Raw genomic sequence first — 14,838 nt, forward strand, 5'->3', positions numbered from 1 at the left:
CTGAGCTTTCCCAAAGCAAATGAAAGCGGGAAGAGTGTATGATAGTTTTCTTGGTATAATAACAGGAATAGAACTCAGCCAGGCAAAACAGTAGGATCCCAAAGTCTCAAAGAAACAAGGCTTCTGAAGAACAGATGGAAGGTGTTTTCTTCCCTTACAGATGTGTCAGTAGGGCGCTGATGACATTAGACCTGGGAGATCTAGATCAGCCTCCCTTTGTGGGCCAATGGCTTTTTGAGTCTTCTGTACCAAGCTGCAAAAGGAATTGCAATGATATGGGCATGCAATGATTCTGAGGAGACAAATTAGGATGCAAAAGTAAAGGAACTGATCATACAGGTAAAAGTCTCAAATACATAAAATATATAATACACATGTATACCAAGTCAAAACATATAAAATGAAACATTAGGTAAAATCACTTTGCCTTTATTTGGCTAATGACAAAAGCCAAAATAACTGAACAATAACAATTTAATAACACTCAGACAGGAAAAAAAAATACTCAACACCGATTAAGGAAAACGTCCTTGTGGACACCAGCACTGGTGATGGGGCCAACGTTTACACCAAGGCCAGTATTTCTTTCCAACACTCTTCTCAGGATCCACAATACAAAACAACTCAACCAATCAAATCTTTGTGTTCAAAACAGTCAGTGTCTCCCTAAGAATAGTGGGAAAGCCCACTTGAAAGCTAAGAAAACAGAACTGCAGTCATTTTAATGTTAAACCAACTACTTTTGTTTTCTACCCCAATCTAAGTACTAACATCAAACTTTGGCAGACAGAGTATCTTTCTTCTTTCTTTTAAAGAAAATTAACATTTAATAGTATAATCCCCAAAACATGTTCTACTTATTTGCAAAAATAATAGCTAGGGACCAATCTTTATCCCATGACAATCTATTCCATGAGAGAAAACAAGAACAATCATTGTATGACCTTGAAAAATATAACTTTAAAAATACTTATATTGATAAGCTTGAAAAAAATACCATTAGTTAAAAACATTGTTAAGGGAGCTTTTCTCCTACCTGCATTGGTTCAACTTCTGGTGATAGTTTGCTGACAGAACATGTAAAGGCTATGGCTTTTAGGAAATTAAACAAAAGCAGCAAAATAGACTTGATTTGGAAAGATTTTAGATATAGGGTTTGAAACAGGATTAATAAGGCAATGAGCTCCAGAAAGACAAAAGCTGCCCATAAGTCAAGAAAGAATAAAAAACACTGTGAAGAATCATTGTGGATGGAATATTCAAAGACTTCCTGGACAGCTGTGTGGTCACAAATAAGAAAAATGTAACTCAGGTGCTGCCTGCGATGTTATCAGTGATCAGAAAAGGTCAAAAGCTCTCTTGACCTCCCTCAAATTTTTTCTCTTATTCGGGACTTTCGACCTCTTCACATCCCCAACCTTCTTACCCAAGCCTCATCAAAATAATGGTCTTTGGCTCTAGTGATCAGAAGCAGCTGGAGCAGTACAAATGACCCATTTCTACTCCTCTAAAATTTCAACCTCTACCCTTCAGTGCTGTGGAGTCTAGTGTATGAAAAAAAACAAACTTTCTGCCCAGCTCATCTCAAGGTAACTGATGAAATGGCACATCCTCACCACTGGCTACAAGGCTTCTGTCTCCCTTCTCCATCTGTTACAGAGAGAGGCTATAAGGCCAACCAACTTCTAAGGCTCTCCCATTTCTGCCACATTTGGCCTATTCAGGCTGACAGCTTTGCTTGTGCAATTTAGGGTTTAAGTAATATTAAAATTAATGTTAAAAATTAATATTAACAACACTAATATTTAAAGATTTACAGATCACACACACGGTTGTGGAATGCGAATCTCTAACCTCATTTAATTAGGCACAAATGATCAAATAATGCATCATCCCAACAACTTCCTCCACCCACCCACCGTTGTCCAGCACATAGGATCACATTTATTCCAAAGTACCTAGCATGCCATGCCATAAAGTTTTTTGCTTTCAGTCAAAATTTCACGGAGATATACTGTGTTAGGAGACTGAGGCCACAGAGGCTCACCAGAAGGGGTGAGAGTTTTCCGACAACACGTGCACATGCCAGTGCTAGCAGTCTCATGGAGCTTGTTGGCCTAGACGTCATACTCCAAGGACAGGATGTGCCCAAAGCAGCCCATCTACAGAGCAGAGAAGGCAGGCCAAACATTTGGGACCCAGACAATACCTGTGAGGAGTGACTGCAGGGAGGAAAATCACATTTGGATTGCCTCCCTTTCCAAATATACTTGGACATGTATTTTGAGAGAAAATGTAGGTGGGTTTCAGTGGTGATTTCACCATTTTTCTATCAACAGAAATGGGCAGAATTCCCAAAAAGGGAAGACTGAAGCAGAAAAGTTAAAATATATGATCCTACAAAGCTGGTATTGTAGGAAAACATTAACTTCAACAGTTTCAAAAAAAGGATTTCAAGCCAAAGCCTGTGTAAACTAGATTTGATAGTAAAAATAGCACTTCATGAGAAGAGTTAGAAATGTAATTTTCATGGGCCATCAGGACAGCAAGAGGTTCACTCTGTTTATTCCTCTACTCTGCTGCATTCTGCTTCTCTGGATGATCTGAGTTTTAAGAACCTAGGTAGTCCTGCTGTGCAGGCAGGCAGTAACTCTAGCCACTGGCCCTCAGGCATAAGAGCAAGTTTTACCAGAAAGTGTTCAGGAAAGGGATTATGAGATGCTCACAACCTTAGCAGAGGGGCAAAGATAAAATGTGGTTTTCTCAGCTGAAAACACTAAAACTCCACCCCCACAAGGGGTATTTATGAGTGATGAGATGGCCCTGGACAGAAGCAAATTTCCCCTGAACCTTATGATATGATAAGGATTAGGATTATGATAGATAATGATCTGCTAGGTCATGTGCTGTAGGATGCTACAAGCTGAAAAGGAGCTCATGTTCAACAGCAAGTGCTTAAGCTTCAGCATTCTCTGATGTGAAATTTAAGTGGTGAATCCCCTGGGCAACGTAAAAGGGAGATGGGGGCAGGCAGAGGGAGAGGGAGGGAATCTACCACACTCTTATAATGTGAGCCACTGGAGACTTGCTAGAGGGGCAGTGATGTGAGTCCCTGCCAGATGCCAACTCCCTGGGGAAAAGAAACACCTCATGGAGCACTGGTTCCAGTCAAGGATACTATTACAAGGGGAAGAGGTCAAGATAGGGCTTTAAAAAGGGGTGTGTTTCCTTATGCTTTTGCACCTATGTTCTCTGCAAACCTCTCTCAATATTCAATATGGTTATGAGCAACATGGATTAACAGATCATGTTGAAACTACAGACATTTACAAAGTATCCTTTGTAAAAAGCTAGGAAATGAGTATTAAGACAGGAGTAGTAGGGCTAGGGACTTACTCCCAGAGGAAAATTAAACTGACTTTGTATAGGTTTGAGTATTGTCCAACTCCCCTCCTCAATCAGAGTAAACCTGAAAGTGTTCCTCCCTTTAAAGGCAGGAAGAATTTAAAGATTACAAAAAAGAGATTGACAAGAGCTCCCAAATAACTGGGCAACAGAATTTTCTGAGAGATGAACACAGCATAGAAACCGCAGCTGATGCCATGTGGTCTGGTTCCATCCCCATCAGTGTCTTCATGGACCCCATTGGGTCCAACAAGAAACTCCTCAGGGAGTAAGAAAAGTCAGACTCAGATCTCCTTCTTCCCACAGCCACACAGACACACGTGCCAGCAGTATACATTGGGGATTTGTGGCCGTTACTCAGCTTTTAGCTTTTTAAAAAAAGGAAACCAAGATTATGGTATTTCCCCTCCAAATCGCCCATCAGCATGGCTCACTGCCTGAAGGAGTTGGCAAGACAGTTTGCCTGAGAATAGAAGGCAAACACTACGGTGTATCAAGAAGAAAAGGCCTCTGGGTATTACACCACTTCCTTCTGCCCACTCCTCGGGGGCAAAAAATTAGTTCTACTTACTACGTTTGAAAGACTAATTTTTAAAAAATTAATAAAAATGACAATTTCCCTGTCAAGAGCACATGAACATAAACAGTAAAGCAAAGTCCATGGGGAGGGGATATGAATGCAGAACAGGCTTCTAAGATGTAGTTAGCCTCCTTCTTGGTGGGGATGGGTGATGTCTCTCCGAGGACAGGCTGTCTGGTCCCCCCATCCTAAGTCCTCTTGCCCCAACTGTCTTTCCTTTGTAGCTGTCCTTAGGATTAGTGTTGGGATCACAATCTGGAATTCAACAGAGAGCTTCTGAAGGTTGGGACAGAGGGAGGGGAGGAGAAAGGAGAGATGAAAATTTAGTCTTCTTCATCCTCACTGATATCATAGGCTGCAGACTTGTGTCTGGAGAGGTTTGTTGGGGAGGAAGGCGGGGAAGTCTTGCCAGAGAAGGGCCACCGGAAAGAGGGAGAGGGGGAACGTTCACGAGTGGGGCTGTTGCTGGGACTCTGCCTTGGACTGATGGCCTGCAGCATCCGGCCTTTCCCCTCTTTCAGCATATGTTTCTGGGGAGACCAAAAGGAAGAGTTAGAAGAAACCTATGGATCCTACTAACCAATGGAGGAGATCTGAGACTTCAAATTATCGTGAGTGCCCTCTGTAATGTCAAAAGTGACCAAGTAAGCCACAGATACAATTCTAAGCAATTTCTTAGTCAAAGTGGTTATGCTAGACTACATGTCTAAGGGGTCCCACCTGTTATCCACTGTCACCCAATCTTTGACTTCTATGTCAAAGGAATTCTTAAAAAGCTACTTGGTCTGTAGTCTAGGTTCTAGGCAAAAACAAAGGAATTAACTCAGACAAAAGGGTATCTACCTTAGTTTTGGGGATTTTCTGAAAATTCTATATTCTCCATGAATAATCTATTCTGGCATCCAAGCACCCCCACAGCCAGATCATCTCTGATATCCTAGGGCTCATCTGCTAATAGCTACACATGCACCTCTTATCTAGCTCAAAAAGACCTTGCCTATTCCTCAAGGACAGAACTCCCACCTTACCCAGCAATCCTGCAGTGGCTGCTTGTAGTCGAGGCAGTGGTTTTTTTTTTTTTTTTAAACTGTTCTTTGCTCTTTCCTTTCCTTCTATCCAAAACTGTAATGTAGAAACAAGCTAGGCAAGGTTACTCACTTGTCACCATATTTGGAGGTTTATAGAGAGCTGGCAAAATTAGGCGAATGTATAACCACTTTCTGTAAAGATTTTTAAAACCTTTCTGGGGATAGTTTAAATATAGTTCTGCCCAATAAAGGGAACATATTAGATAACTTCTTATTGTCAATGTCCCTTTCTGCTCAAGGATTCTATAGTTCCTTTCACAGCATAAGAATTCCCTAGATTTTCCTGAATTTCCCTAAATAGCCCAGCAGGAAGGAACATACCAGCGCTCCTTCTGGACCAAACATTTCCAGGAAACTTCCAATGAATTCTCGGGATTTCTCTTCCCATTTCTGAATGAGGTCAATGCTTTTTTCTTCCACCTTCTGAACAAATTCCTTTGACTTTTCCTCCACATCTTTCACTTTCTTCTTTACTTTGTCAACTCGCTCCTGTAAGTGGTATTTCTTCTCCTGGATAAAGAAATAACTGTTTTGAGAAATAATACTCACTCTGACCTTCCATACCAAGGGGAAGGAAAAGACTTGGTTTGGTACTCTATTTAGACACTCCTTTCGGTCTTGAGAATTTCACTTTACTTTAATATATCCCATATTTCCCTACCATGGTAACAGAAAAGATATGCTCTGGATGGTCATCCTAAGTAAAAGTGTAATAATTCTAAGATTGTAGAGCCCAGGACTAAACTAAATGCACAGGGTAAGCCCAGTAACAGACTGGCATATACCAAACAAACTCAGATTTTTAAGACAAAACATTAACTTGGAAGATAAACATGCCCAACAAAACCCAAAACCCCATTCTAGACAGAGATGTATATGTATAGGGAGGGAGCACCAAGATCACTGTACAGTACTGCCAACAACAAGTCAACTCTAACAGGTTGAAAAAGAAAGTAGTAGACCTTTTACTTAATTCATTTATTGTGCTAAAATTTTCCCTCCATCACTGGCTTATTCTATGACTACAGAGAAGTTTTTTTTTTTTTTTAACATCTGGAGGTCTGTTTGCTCATTCGCAAAGTAAGGATGATACTCATTGGTCCTGTCAGCTGCCCTAAAAATAAGGGAAAATTGTATGAACCCTCCCAAAGGGAGGGAAGGAGTCTTCAGCCAAATGAAAAGTGTTCTCATTTTCAGATCATAAAGGGGAAGGGGAGTATGTTTAGGATTCTTAAATACCTGAAAATAAATTCTGCAGTGTAACAGCAGTGTAACAGTAGCCAGCGTTTATCTGCACAGATAAATCAATTTAGATGAAACCATTTTACCCATTCATAATTCACAGAGCTGGGAACAAATGAGGGAGCATGGTAAATTACTCACGTATACAAGACACAGCAGCTTTCTTCTTTTTAAATCAAGTTTACTGAGGTATAATTTATATACAAAATGTACAGCAGTTTGTTTCTAAGGGCAATATTAAGCTAAGATAAACTTGCTTTCATAATCAAATTTTAAAAGTTAGTTCCATGTGCCTTGAGAAGTTGCATGCAAAATGCTGTGTGTTACTATCCACACAGGGAGAAGATCCATAGTTTGCATCAGATTTATAAAGACCATACAATTAAAAAAAAGTTAAGAACTACTGTTTTAAATGTATTCAATATAAACACTGTACTTTGTAAGTTATACATTCTTATTTAATTGGCTGTATGTCCTTATATCAATGTTGTGATACTAGACCATAAAGGCAGATAATGCTTCTTTTTATAGAACAGATACATCCAAATGCTCTTTGTAAAAAGCCTGGCATAGTACTATGTGCAAAGAGGTATCCACTGAGCTTTTGGAGGTGATAATAAGAGCAGATTGAAGAGCAAGTTTAACTTAGACAAAGTGAGAGGCCACATGTCCTATAGGGCCAGGGAACTCTGGGATGAGGTTAGAACTTACATTGATAAAGCTGACATTGAGTTCCTTTGCTGTGTAGCCCCTCTGGAGGTTCCTCCTGGCATACACATCATAGTCACGGACAATTCGAGTGATGATGTCTGATGTGGAGATACCTTCTGTCCTCTGTGTTGGAGCAAACATGCCTAACCCAAAAACACAAATACTGTGATACTCTGAATAGCTCAGGCAGTAGGACTAGATGGAAACTGGGAGCCACAGTCCTTTCCTATCCTCAAAAAGCAGAGTCTGCTATTACTAAGTACAGTCTGAGATACTGACATACAGAAGGAACACTGAATGAAGGGTTAGGAGTAAGGAAATGTCCTAATATTAAGAAAAGAATGGGGCTGGAGAAGGGTTTCTTGAAATTAAAAAGACAACAAAAGTAGATGTTTAGACTGAGAACTGATGGATATGATGCTATGCTCACTTTAACCTCTTATCCAAAGTGTGACCTAAAAGTGGATGTTGAATTTCTCACTGTATAAATTTTCCTCTGTAGTGATGTGATTGAATATGTCATTATTCTGGAGACTCCATAAAATGAGGATGCACATCACCTTACTCACCTGCTTCCTTGATGTGCTTATAAACATCATCACTCCCAGCAGAAGAATAAGGGATGTCATCATGAGCCACAAAATCAATCTGAAAATAAGGAAACATCATTAAAACTCAGGATAACTGCTACTTAGAAAGAACCAGGCAACACTCTGTGGCCCAGAAAAAGGGCCACAAGGTGAAGCCAGGCCTCAAATGAACTTTTCTCTTTGTCTCTCCTTGCTCGGCTCATAAATTTCACAATTCTTTTACAAGTGATCCAACCTAACTGTTTATGGATCATAAACATGAAGTTAGCCAGTTTCTCTTCTAGTTGCTCCTCCTGGTTCCTGGAAGTGCTACCCTCACACTGAATACCAGTCACCACGGTGTGGGAAATAGGCCTGGAGGATTTTGTGGTATGCTAGCTAGTGGATGGAGTCAAGAAAAGAAGAAAAGAAACCTCCCTATCCTCCTGGCTCTACAAGCACTGGTCAAACACAGTTTCTAAAAATATGAGAAAGAAGTCACTTCTTTGTTAACTAGTTTCTCTCTAAGTCTGTGAGGTAAATGGGAACATAAAAATAGCAACCAAGAGCCCCATAAAAGACCTTTAGGTCTCAGATTTATCACTTTACTACTGTCAATATCTCTTGCACTGGGATCAACAATCTTTCTAAACCTCAATTACTCCTTCTTGAATAGGCCGTATCTCCTTTGTTAATATAATTGCTAATACCACTATACAGCTCCAAGAAGCCATTGTAATGTTACGCTCATCAGGACTATGTCAGGAACTCTCAGCTAACATATCAATTACCCATGAACAATTTGTCAGGGACACAAAGGCAGCAAAGTGAAAATAAGAACGGTGAGCAAGCCAGACTCGTGACTGACGATATACTACAAACAAGGAGAGAAAAGGGAATCTGGGAGTCCCTCTAACCTCTTCTGCCTGGGCCTGCCTGGCCATGTTGCTGAGAATAATCTTGCTCTTCACCTTTGGTACCACTGGCTGCTAAATGTTGATGCAGAAAAGCTACAGAACTATAAAAGGTCTGTCCAAATCCTAAATAGTTGTAACAAATATCCCTTAGCTTCAGGCTTACCCAAATACTGCTTTTGAAGCACTTTGGCTACTTTTTATTTCCTGTCTCACTGGACAATTTACTTTTAACATTCTACACACCACTGTAGAGAACTGACAACATGCTTGCTGGTTCCTCAAGCTTGAGGGCCTCCAACCGGACCTGGTAAGTTCTTCTCAGCTATAAACCTGGTAAGTTCTTCTCAGCTATAAACCCATCTTTTGTAGGAAATCTGCTTTTTTAATGTGGGAAAATAAAAAGGAGATAAGGATTTTTATAATACCAATTCACTGAGACAAAGTGAGAAACATCCCTGGTTTCTGACCCCACATAATTTCTAGACTGAAATTAAAAGTCTTGAAACTAAATTTAAGCCAATACAAGATAAGTCCATGTTTCTATATCTTATTTCCTGGAATGTGAGCTCCTTGAGAGCATGGAAAAAAAGCTATGACCAACCTAGACAGCATATTAAAAAGCAGAGACATTACTTTTCCAACAAAGGTCCATCTACTCAAAGCTATGGTTTTTCCAGTGGTCATGTATAGATGTGAGAGTTAGACTACAAAGAAAGCTGAGTGCTGAAGAATTTATGCTTTTGAACTGTGGTGCTGGAGAAGACTCTTGAAAGTCCCTTGGACTGCAAGGAGATCCAACCAGTCTATCCTAAAGGATATCAGTCCTGAATATTCATTGGAAGGACTGATGCTGAAGGTGAAAGTCCAATATTTTGGCCACCTGATGGGAAGAACTGACTTATTTGAAAAGACCTTGATGCTGGGAAAGATTGAAGGCGGGAGGAGAAGGGTACAACAGAGGATGAGATGGTTGGATAGCATCACCGACTCAATGGACATGAGCCTGAGTAAACTCCGGGAGTTGGTGATGGACAGGGAAGCCTGGTGTGTTGCAGCCCATGGGGTCGCAAAGAGTCAGACACAACTAAGCTACCGAACTGAACCGAGAGCATGGCTGGGGCTAGGTATACTCTAAAGAGGCTGGTACACTACGAGGATGTACACATCTATGGGGGAAAGAGTGGGGGTGCATAGAAGTTAAATTTCTAGCCCTGCTAGAGTGTAACCTGGTTATTTGGCCTCTCTGGCCCTGTTCTCATATGTAAAGTGGAAATAACTAATAACTACCCAACAGGACTTTCATGGGGAACAAATGAAATATAATGGATGTAAAAGCGCCTCTAAACCATCAAATCCAATAAAAATGTCAGGGATGACTATTATTAGAAGTAATAACATCATCATCTCTTTTATATTAAATTTACAGAGAAGGTAGAAATAAAATAAAGCTAGTGGAAAACTAGCCCAAGTACCAGAAGCCTTCAAAATTGAGGGAATTACAAAACAGGGAATGGGAACATGTACTCAGTTTCTTACCCGGTGTTCTGCCAGGAACTCTGGTGTCAGGGTCCAGGGGGCATTCCTCACCACCTCATCCACATAGCGGCAGTGCTGCACTGCATCATAGCGCTCATTTTCATTCATCACGGTGAAGCCTTTGAAGTTGTGTGTTAGCTCATCACTGCAAACTGAGTTCACCACATCATAAGGTTATAAGTCAAAGTCCCCTCTGCTTGCTTAACCACACCTCGGTCACTAACCTCTACCATTTCCTAGGATTGTAACCAAGCACCCCACTTGGATAACAATACTCTAAATGTACCTCAGTCTGGATAACAATGCTTTCTAATCCAAGATACACCTTCGGGAGCAATACTCACTATGTTCACACTTTGGAAAGGAGAAGATACAACAGAAGACTATGATCTTTGGCTTTGAAATGAACCTACTGTACATTTCTGCATCAATGAACAGTTTAAAAAAAAATGGTTTCCTATCAGACTGGAAAGTATCAGTTGCTCAGTCATGTCCGACTCATTGTGACCCCATGGACTGTAGCCCACCAGGCTGCTCCTCTGTCCATGGGATTCTTCAATCAAGAATACTGGCATGAGTTGTCATTCCCTTCTCCAAGGGATCTCCCCAATCCAGGGAGCAAAGCTGGGTCTCCCACATTGAGGGCAGCTTCTTTACTATCTGAGCCACCAGTTAAGCCCTATTAGCCTGGACTGGACCACATAACATTTGCTTAGCAGACTTTTGTACTTCAGCTGATTCAGAATGATAAACTGAGAGGCTTCCCAGGTGGTACAGTGGTAAAGAATCTGTCTGCCAATGCCAGGAGATGCAAGAGATGTGGGTTCGATCCCTGGGTTGGGAAGATCCCCTGGAGAAGGGCATGGCAACCCACTCCAGTACTCTTGCCTGGAAAATACCATGGACAGAGGAGCCTGGTGGGCTAGAGTCCACGGGGTCACAAAGTCACACACCTGAGCATGCACAGTACACATACAAACATACAGAGTCATGTTAGGGTGATAAACTGAAATCTAAAGTAAATGCTATTTTAAAGTAGGCGATAGGGGATCAGACTGCAGAAACCAGCCAAAACCAGTGAGATAAATCCTGGACATCTCAAGTCAATGAGCTTAGCGCATCTCTCTCCAGGTTTATACAGTTCAGATTTTAGATACTTCATGTTCTTCATATGCTTCACATTTTAAAAAGGCAACACTATATCCTTCATTTAAAAACCAAAATAAGAGTGAATGTACTCAGGTTATAAAGACAGGAGAAAAAGGGCTACTATAATTTTTTTCTGGACAGCACCTAAGTCAGTAGGTGTTTTCTTACCTCCCACAATGAGGTATGTATTAGGGAAAAGGTTCTTTGCTTGCATCAGAGCCCGGGCATGACCAGAATGAAATAAGTCAAATATTCCATCTGCATAAACTCTCACAGGCCGTTCACCTAAATCCAAAGGAAAGAATTTATCAGACAAACACACTGACTCAATATGTCATATTTAACAAATGGAAATGGCACTGTGTGACTGTTCAATTCTTGCACAACTCCCTTTTAAGGTGTTCTCTGGCTACTCACCTTAATTTGGGGTGTTTGGGGATTGTAAGGAATAACATCACAGAATTCCACAGACTCTCTTGGCATTATAGCCACGAACTCTCTTTGTCAGCCTGGGTTTACCAAATTGATCAGGTAATTGAGTTTCTTGATTATGTTTTCTTGAAGTTTTTTAAGAAGTGAAGGGAAGAGTTATACAAGAACTATATCTAAAACTTTAAAATCATCATTTTTGGTTTATATTTAAACTTCAGTTATGTTTAAACAGACTATAATTAAACTATAGTCTTGGCTGCCGGCTCTCATTTTCAAGCTGCTGTGATTACTAATGACTAACATTTTGCTTGAAAATAAAATACTTTGCTTTGAAAGTAAAGAGTGATCCAGAGGAGTGAGACTGAAAAAGAAGGAAGGTAAGCACCATTTGTCAATCTATTGCTTCTCAGTCCCAGATTCACCCTCACTATCTGCTCTGTGGTAACAGATGGAATTTCTTCAAGCATTTCTCCTTGATAGTGAATATGTTACACCTTCTCAGTATACGGTGATTTAGAAAATACTTGAAAATCATATATAAATACTTTAGGACTTTATATTAGAGCTTTTCCTCTTTTCCTGTCCATTAGTGAAAATAACAAATGACTATCAACTTATTTTTAGTGGTAGTGGACTGTGAAAGAAAACGCAGGAAATGATTTCCTGGGGTACAAGGCTAATTCTAAAGTCAAGTAAACACACTGAGAAAGAAATTGATACAGTTGTTCATCATGCTTCAAATGATAAATCTAACGAGTCCTAGGCAACCTATTTCCACTACATGAATAAAAGAAGAGTTGTTTTACTGTAGCAGCAAAAAAGAACAGTAGGAACATGTGCATTATTTTTGGAAAGAAGTGTCAGAGCCTTATCAAATACACCATACTGAAGGTAGGGATAAGATACATCTCCTTCCTGCCTTGAGGACAATGAATCAAGAGAGAGGAAGCTGGTTCTCAGGAGGCTTATGGACTTTTCTTTATAGATAGCTTTATCCATAAATGAATAGTTTTTAAATTGAGAAATCATACACTGCTGATAGAAATATAAACTGGTAAAACTTTTAAGAAATGAAATTAGGCAATATCTGTCAAAAGACAAAGGACAAATGTTTATACCCTTTAGTCCAGCTATTCCAATTCTAGGAATTTATCTCATGGATATGTTTGTAAATATGTATGCAGATTGCATTATTCACTGCAGCACTCTTTGTAATAGCAAAACTTTGGAAACAACCTAAACTTCATTGGAAGACTATGACATGATCCACCCACTAAAACTGTGGGAAGACTTTGCTTATATTATTTGCTTAGATATCCATAGGAAATTGGCAATACTGGTTGCCTGCAAAAGGGATACTAGGTGGATGTGAGATAGTAGTGAGAGGAAGACATTTCACTCTGTGTCCTTTTTCAATGTTAGGTCATGGGAACACATCGATTTTATAGGAAGTAAAATTTTTAAATAAATACACCAATACAACAAAAAACGGAGAAATAATATGATGGATTTAGGAGTCAGAAAAAGTTATAGCTTAAGCTTGCCAACAAGCTACATTCCTATGTAATCTTAATCTCTTTAAGTATCAGTTTCCTCACCTACAAAACAAAGCAGCCCCCGCCCAATCTGAGTAGTATAGTCTCTCTTCAACATCCTAGAAATCATGACCATGAAGCAACTAACATACTTCTATCTTTCCTAAACAAGTCCAGAGTAGTTATGATCTCACTTTATTTGATCCTAAAAGACAACAGATAGAATATAAAACTTGAGAATATTGTGCTGGTGTTCTTTCCATTAGTATATAACAAGGGCAAAGTGAGATGAGGAGATTTAGCTCAATAAACACACTTCCTGGAGAGTGCCAGTAGGACAGAATGCTGTTAACACTGAGTGGCTATTTGCCAGCAGTTAAACATCCACATCAGGAAGTTCACGGTTCACATATTGCTTGAAGCCTGGCTTGGAGAATTTTGAGCATTACTTTACTAGCGTGTGAGATGAATGCAATTGTGCGGTAGTTTGAGCATTCTTTGGAATTGCCTTTCTTTGGGATTGGAATGAAAACTGACCTTTTCCAGTCCTGTGGCCACTGCTGAGTTTTCCAAATTTGCTGGCATATTGAGTGCAGCACTTTCACAGCAGCATCTTTCAGGATTTGGAATAGCTCCACTGGAATTCTATCACCTCCACTAGATTTGTTCGTAGTGATGCTTTCTAAGGCCCACTTGACTTCACATTCCAGGATGTCTGGCTCTAGGTCAGTGATCACACCATCGTGATTATCTGGGTCGTGAAGATCTTTTTTGTACAGTTCTTCTGTGTATTCTTGCCATCTCTTCTTAATCTCTTCTGCTTCTGTTAGGTCCATACCATTTCTGTCCTTTATCGAGCCCATCTTTGCATGAAATGTTCCTTTGTTATCTCTGATTTTCTTGAAGAGATCCCTAGTCTTTCCCATTCTGTTGTTTTCCTCTATTTCTTTGCATTGATTGCTGAAGAAGGCTTTCTTATCTCTTCTTGCTATTCTTTGGAACTCTGCATTCACATGTTTATATCTTTCCTTTTCTCCTTTGCTTTTCGCTTCTCTTCTTTTCACAGCTATTTGTAAGGCCTCCCCAGACAGCCATTTTGCTTTTTTGCATTTCTTTTCTATGGGAATGGTCTTGATCCCTGTGTCCTGTACAATGTCACGAACCTCATTCCATAGTTCATCAGGCACTCTATCAGATCTAGGCCCTTAAATCTATTTCTCACTTCCACTGTATAATCATAAGGGATTTGATTTAGATCATACCTGAATGGTCTAGTGGTTTTCCCTACTTTCTTCAATTTAAGTCTGAATTTGGCAATAAGGAGTTCATGGTCTGAGCCACAGTCAGCTCCTGGTCTTGTTTTTGCTGACAGTATAGAGCTTCTCCATCTTTGGCTGCAAAGAATATAATCAATCTGATTTCGGTGTTGACCATCTGGTGATGTCCATGTATAGGGTCTTCTCTTGTGTTGTTGGAAGAGGGTGTTTGTTATGACCAGTGCATTTTCTTGGCAAAACTCTATTAGTCTTTGCCCTGCTTTATTCCGTATTCCAAGGCCAAATTTGCCTGTTACTCCAGGTGTTTCTTGACTTCCTACTTTTGCATTCCAGTCCCCTATAATGAAAAGGACATCTGTTCAAGCTGGTTTTAGAAAAGGCAGAGGAACCAGAGATC

General features: G+C 40.1%; 1 protein-coding gene across 5 annotated transcripts in view; it reads right to left on the minus strand.

Annotated features, from left to right (window-relative positions):
* The window catches only part of PCYT1A (phosphate cytidylyltransferase 1A, choline), a 53,235-nt gene that overhangs the window by 3,124 nt on the left and 35,273 nt on the right, over positions 1 to 14,838 (minus strand). For 4 of the 5 annotated variants that reach the window (XM_015471394.3, XM_005201384.5, XM_010801155.4 and 1 more), the window contains 6 exons: positions 11,366 to 11,482; positions 10,049 to 10,200; positions 7,596 to 7,674; positions 7,027 to 7,169; positions 5,395 to 5,583; positions 414 to 4,515 (listed from right to left, as the gene is read on the minus strand). In XM_015471394.3, the coding sequence (XP_015326880.1) occupies positions 4,309 to 4,515; positions 5,395 to 5,583; positions 7,027 to 7,169; positions 7,596 to 7,674; positions 10,049 to 10,200; positions 11,366 to 11,482 (887 nt within the window). In that variant the 3' untranslated portion in view covers positions 414 to 4,308. Of the gene's footprint in view, positions 1 to 413; positions 4,516 to 5,394; positions 5,584 to 7,026; positions 7,170 to 7,595; positions 7,675 to 10,048; positions 10,201 to 11,365; positions 11,483 to 14,838 lie in introns of those variants that run through there. The other variant, NM_001105052.2, reaches the window with a different exon arrangement.

The sequence above is a fragment of the Bos taurus genome, chromosome 1 (genome assembly GCF_002263795.3).
Source record: "Bos taurus isolate L1 Dominette 01449 registration number 42190680 breed Hereford chromosome 1, ARS-UCD2.0, whole genome shotgun sequence".
In the NCBI taxonomy this organism is placed as follows: Eukaryota; Metazoa; Chordata; class Mammalia; order Artiodactyla; family Bovidae; genus Bos; species Bos taurus.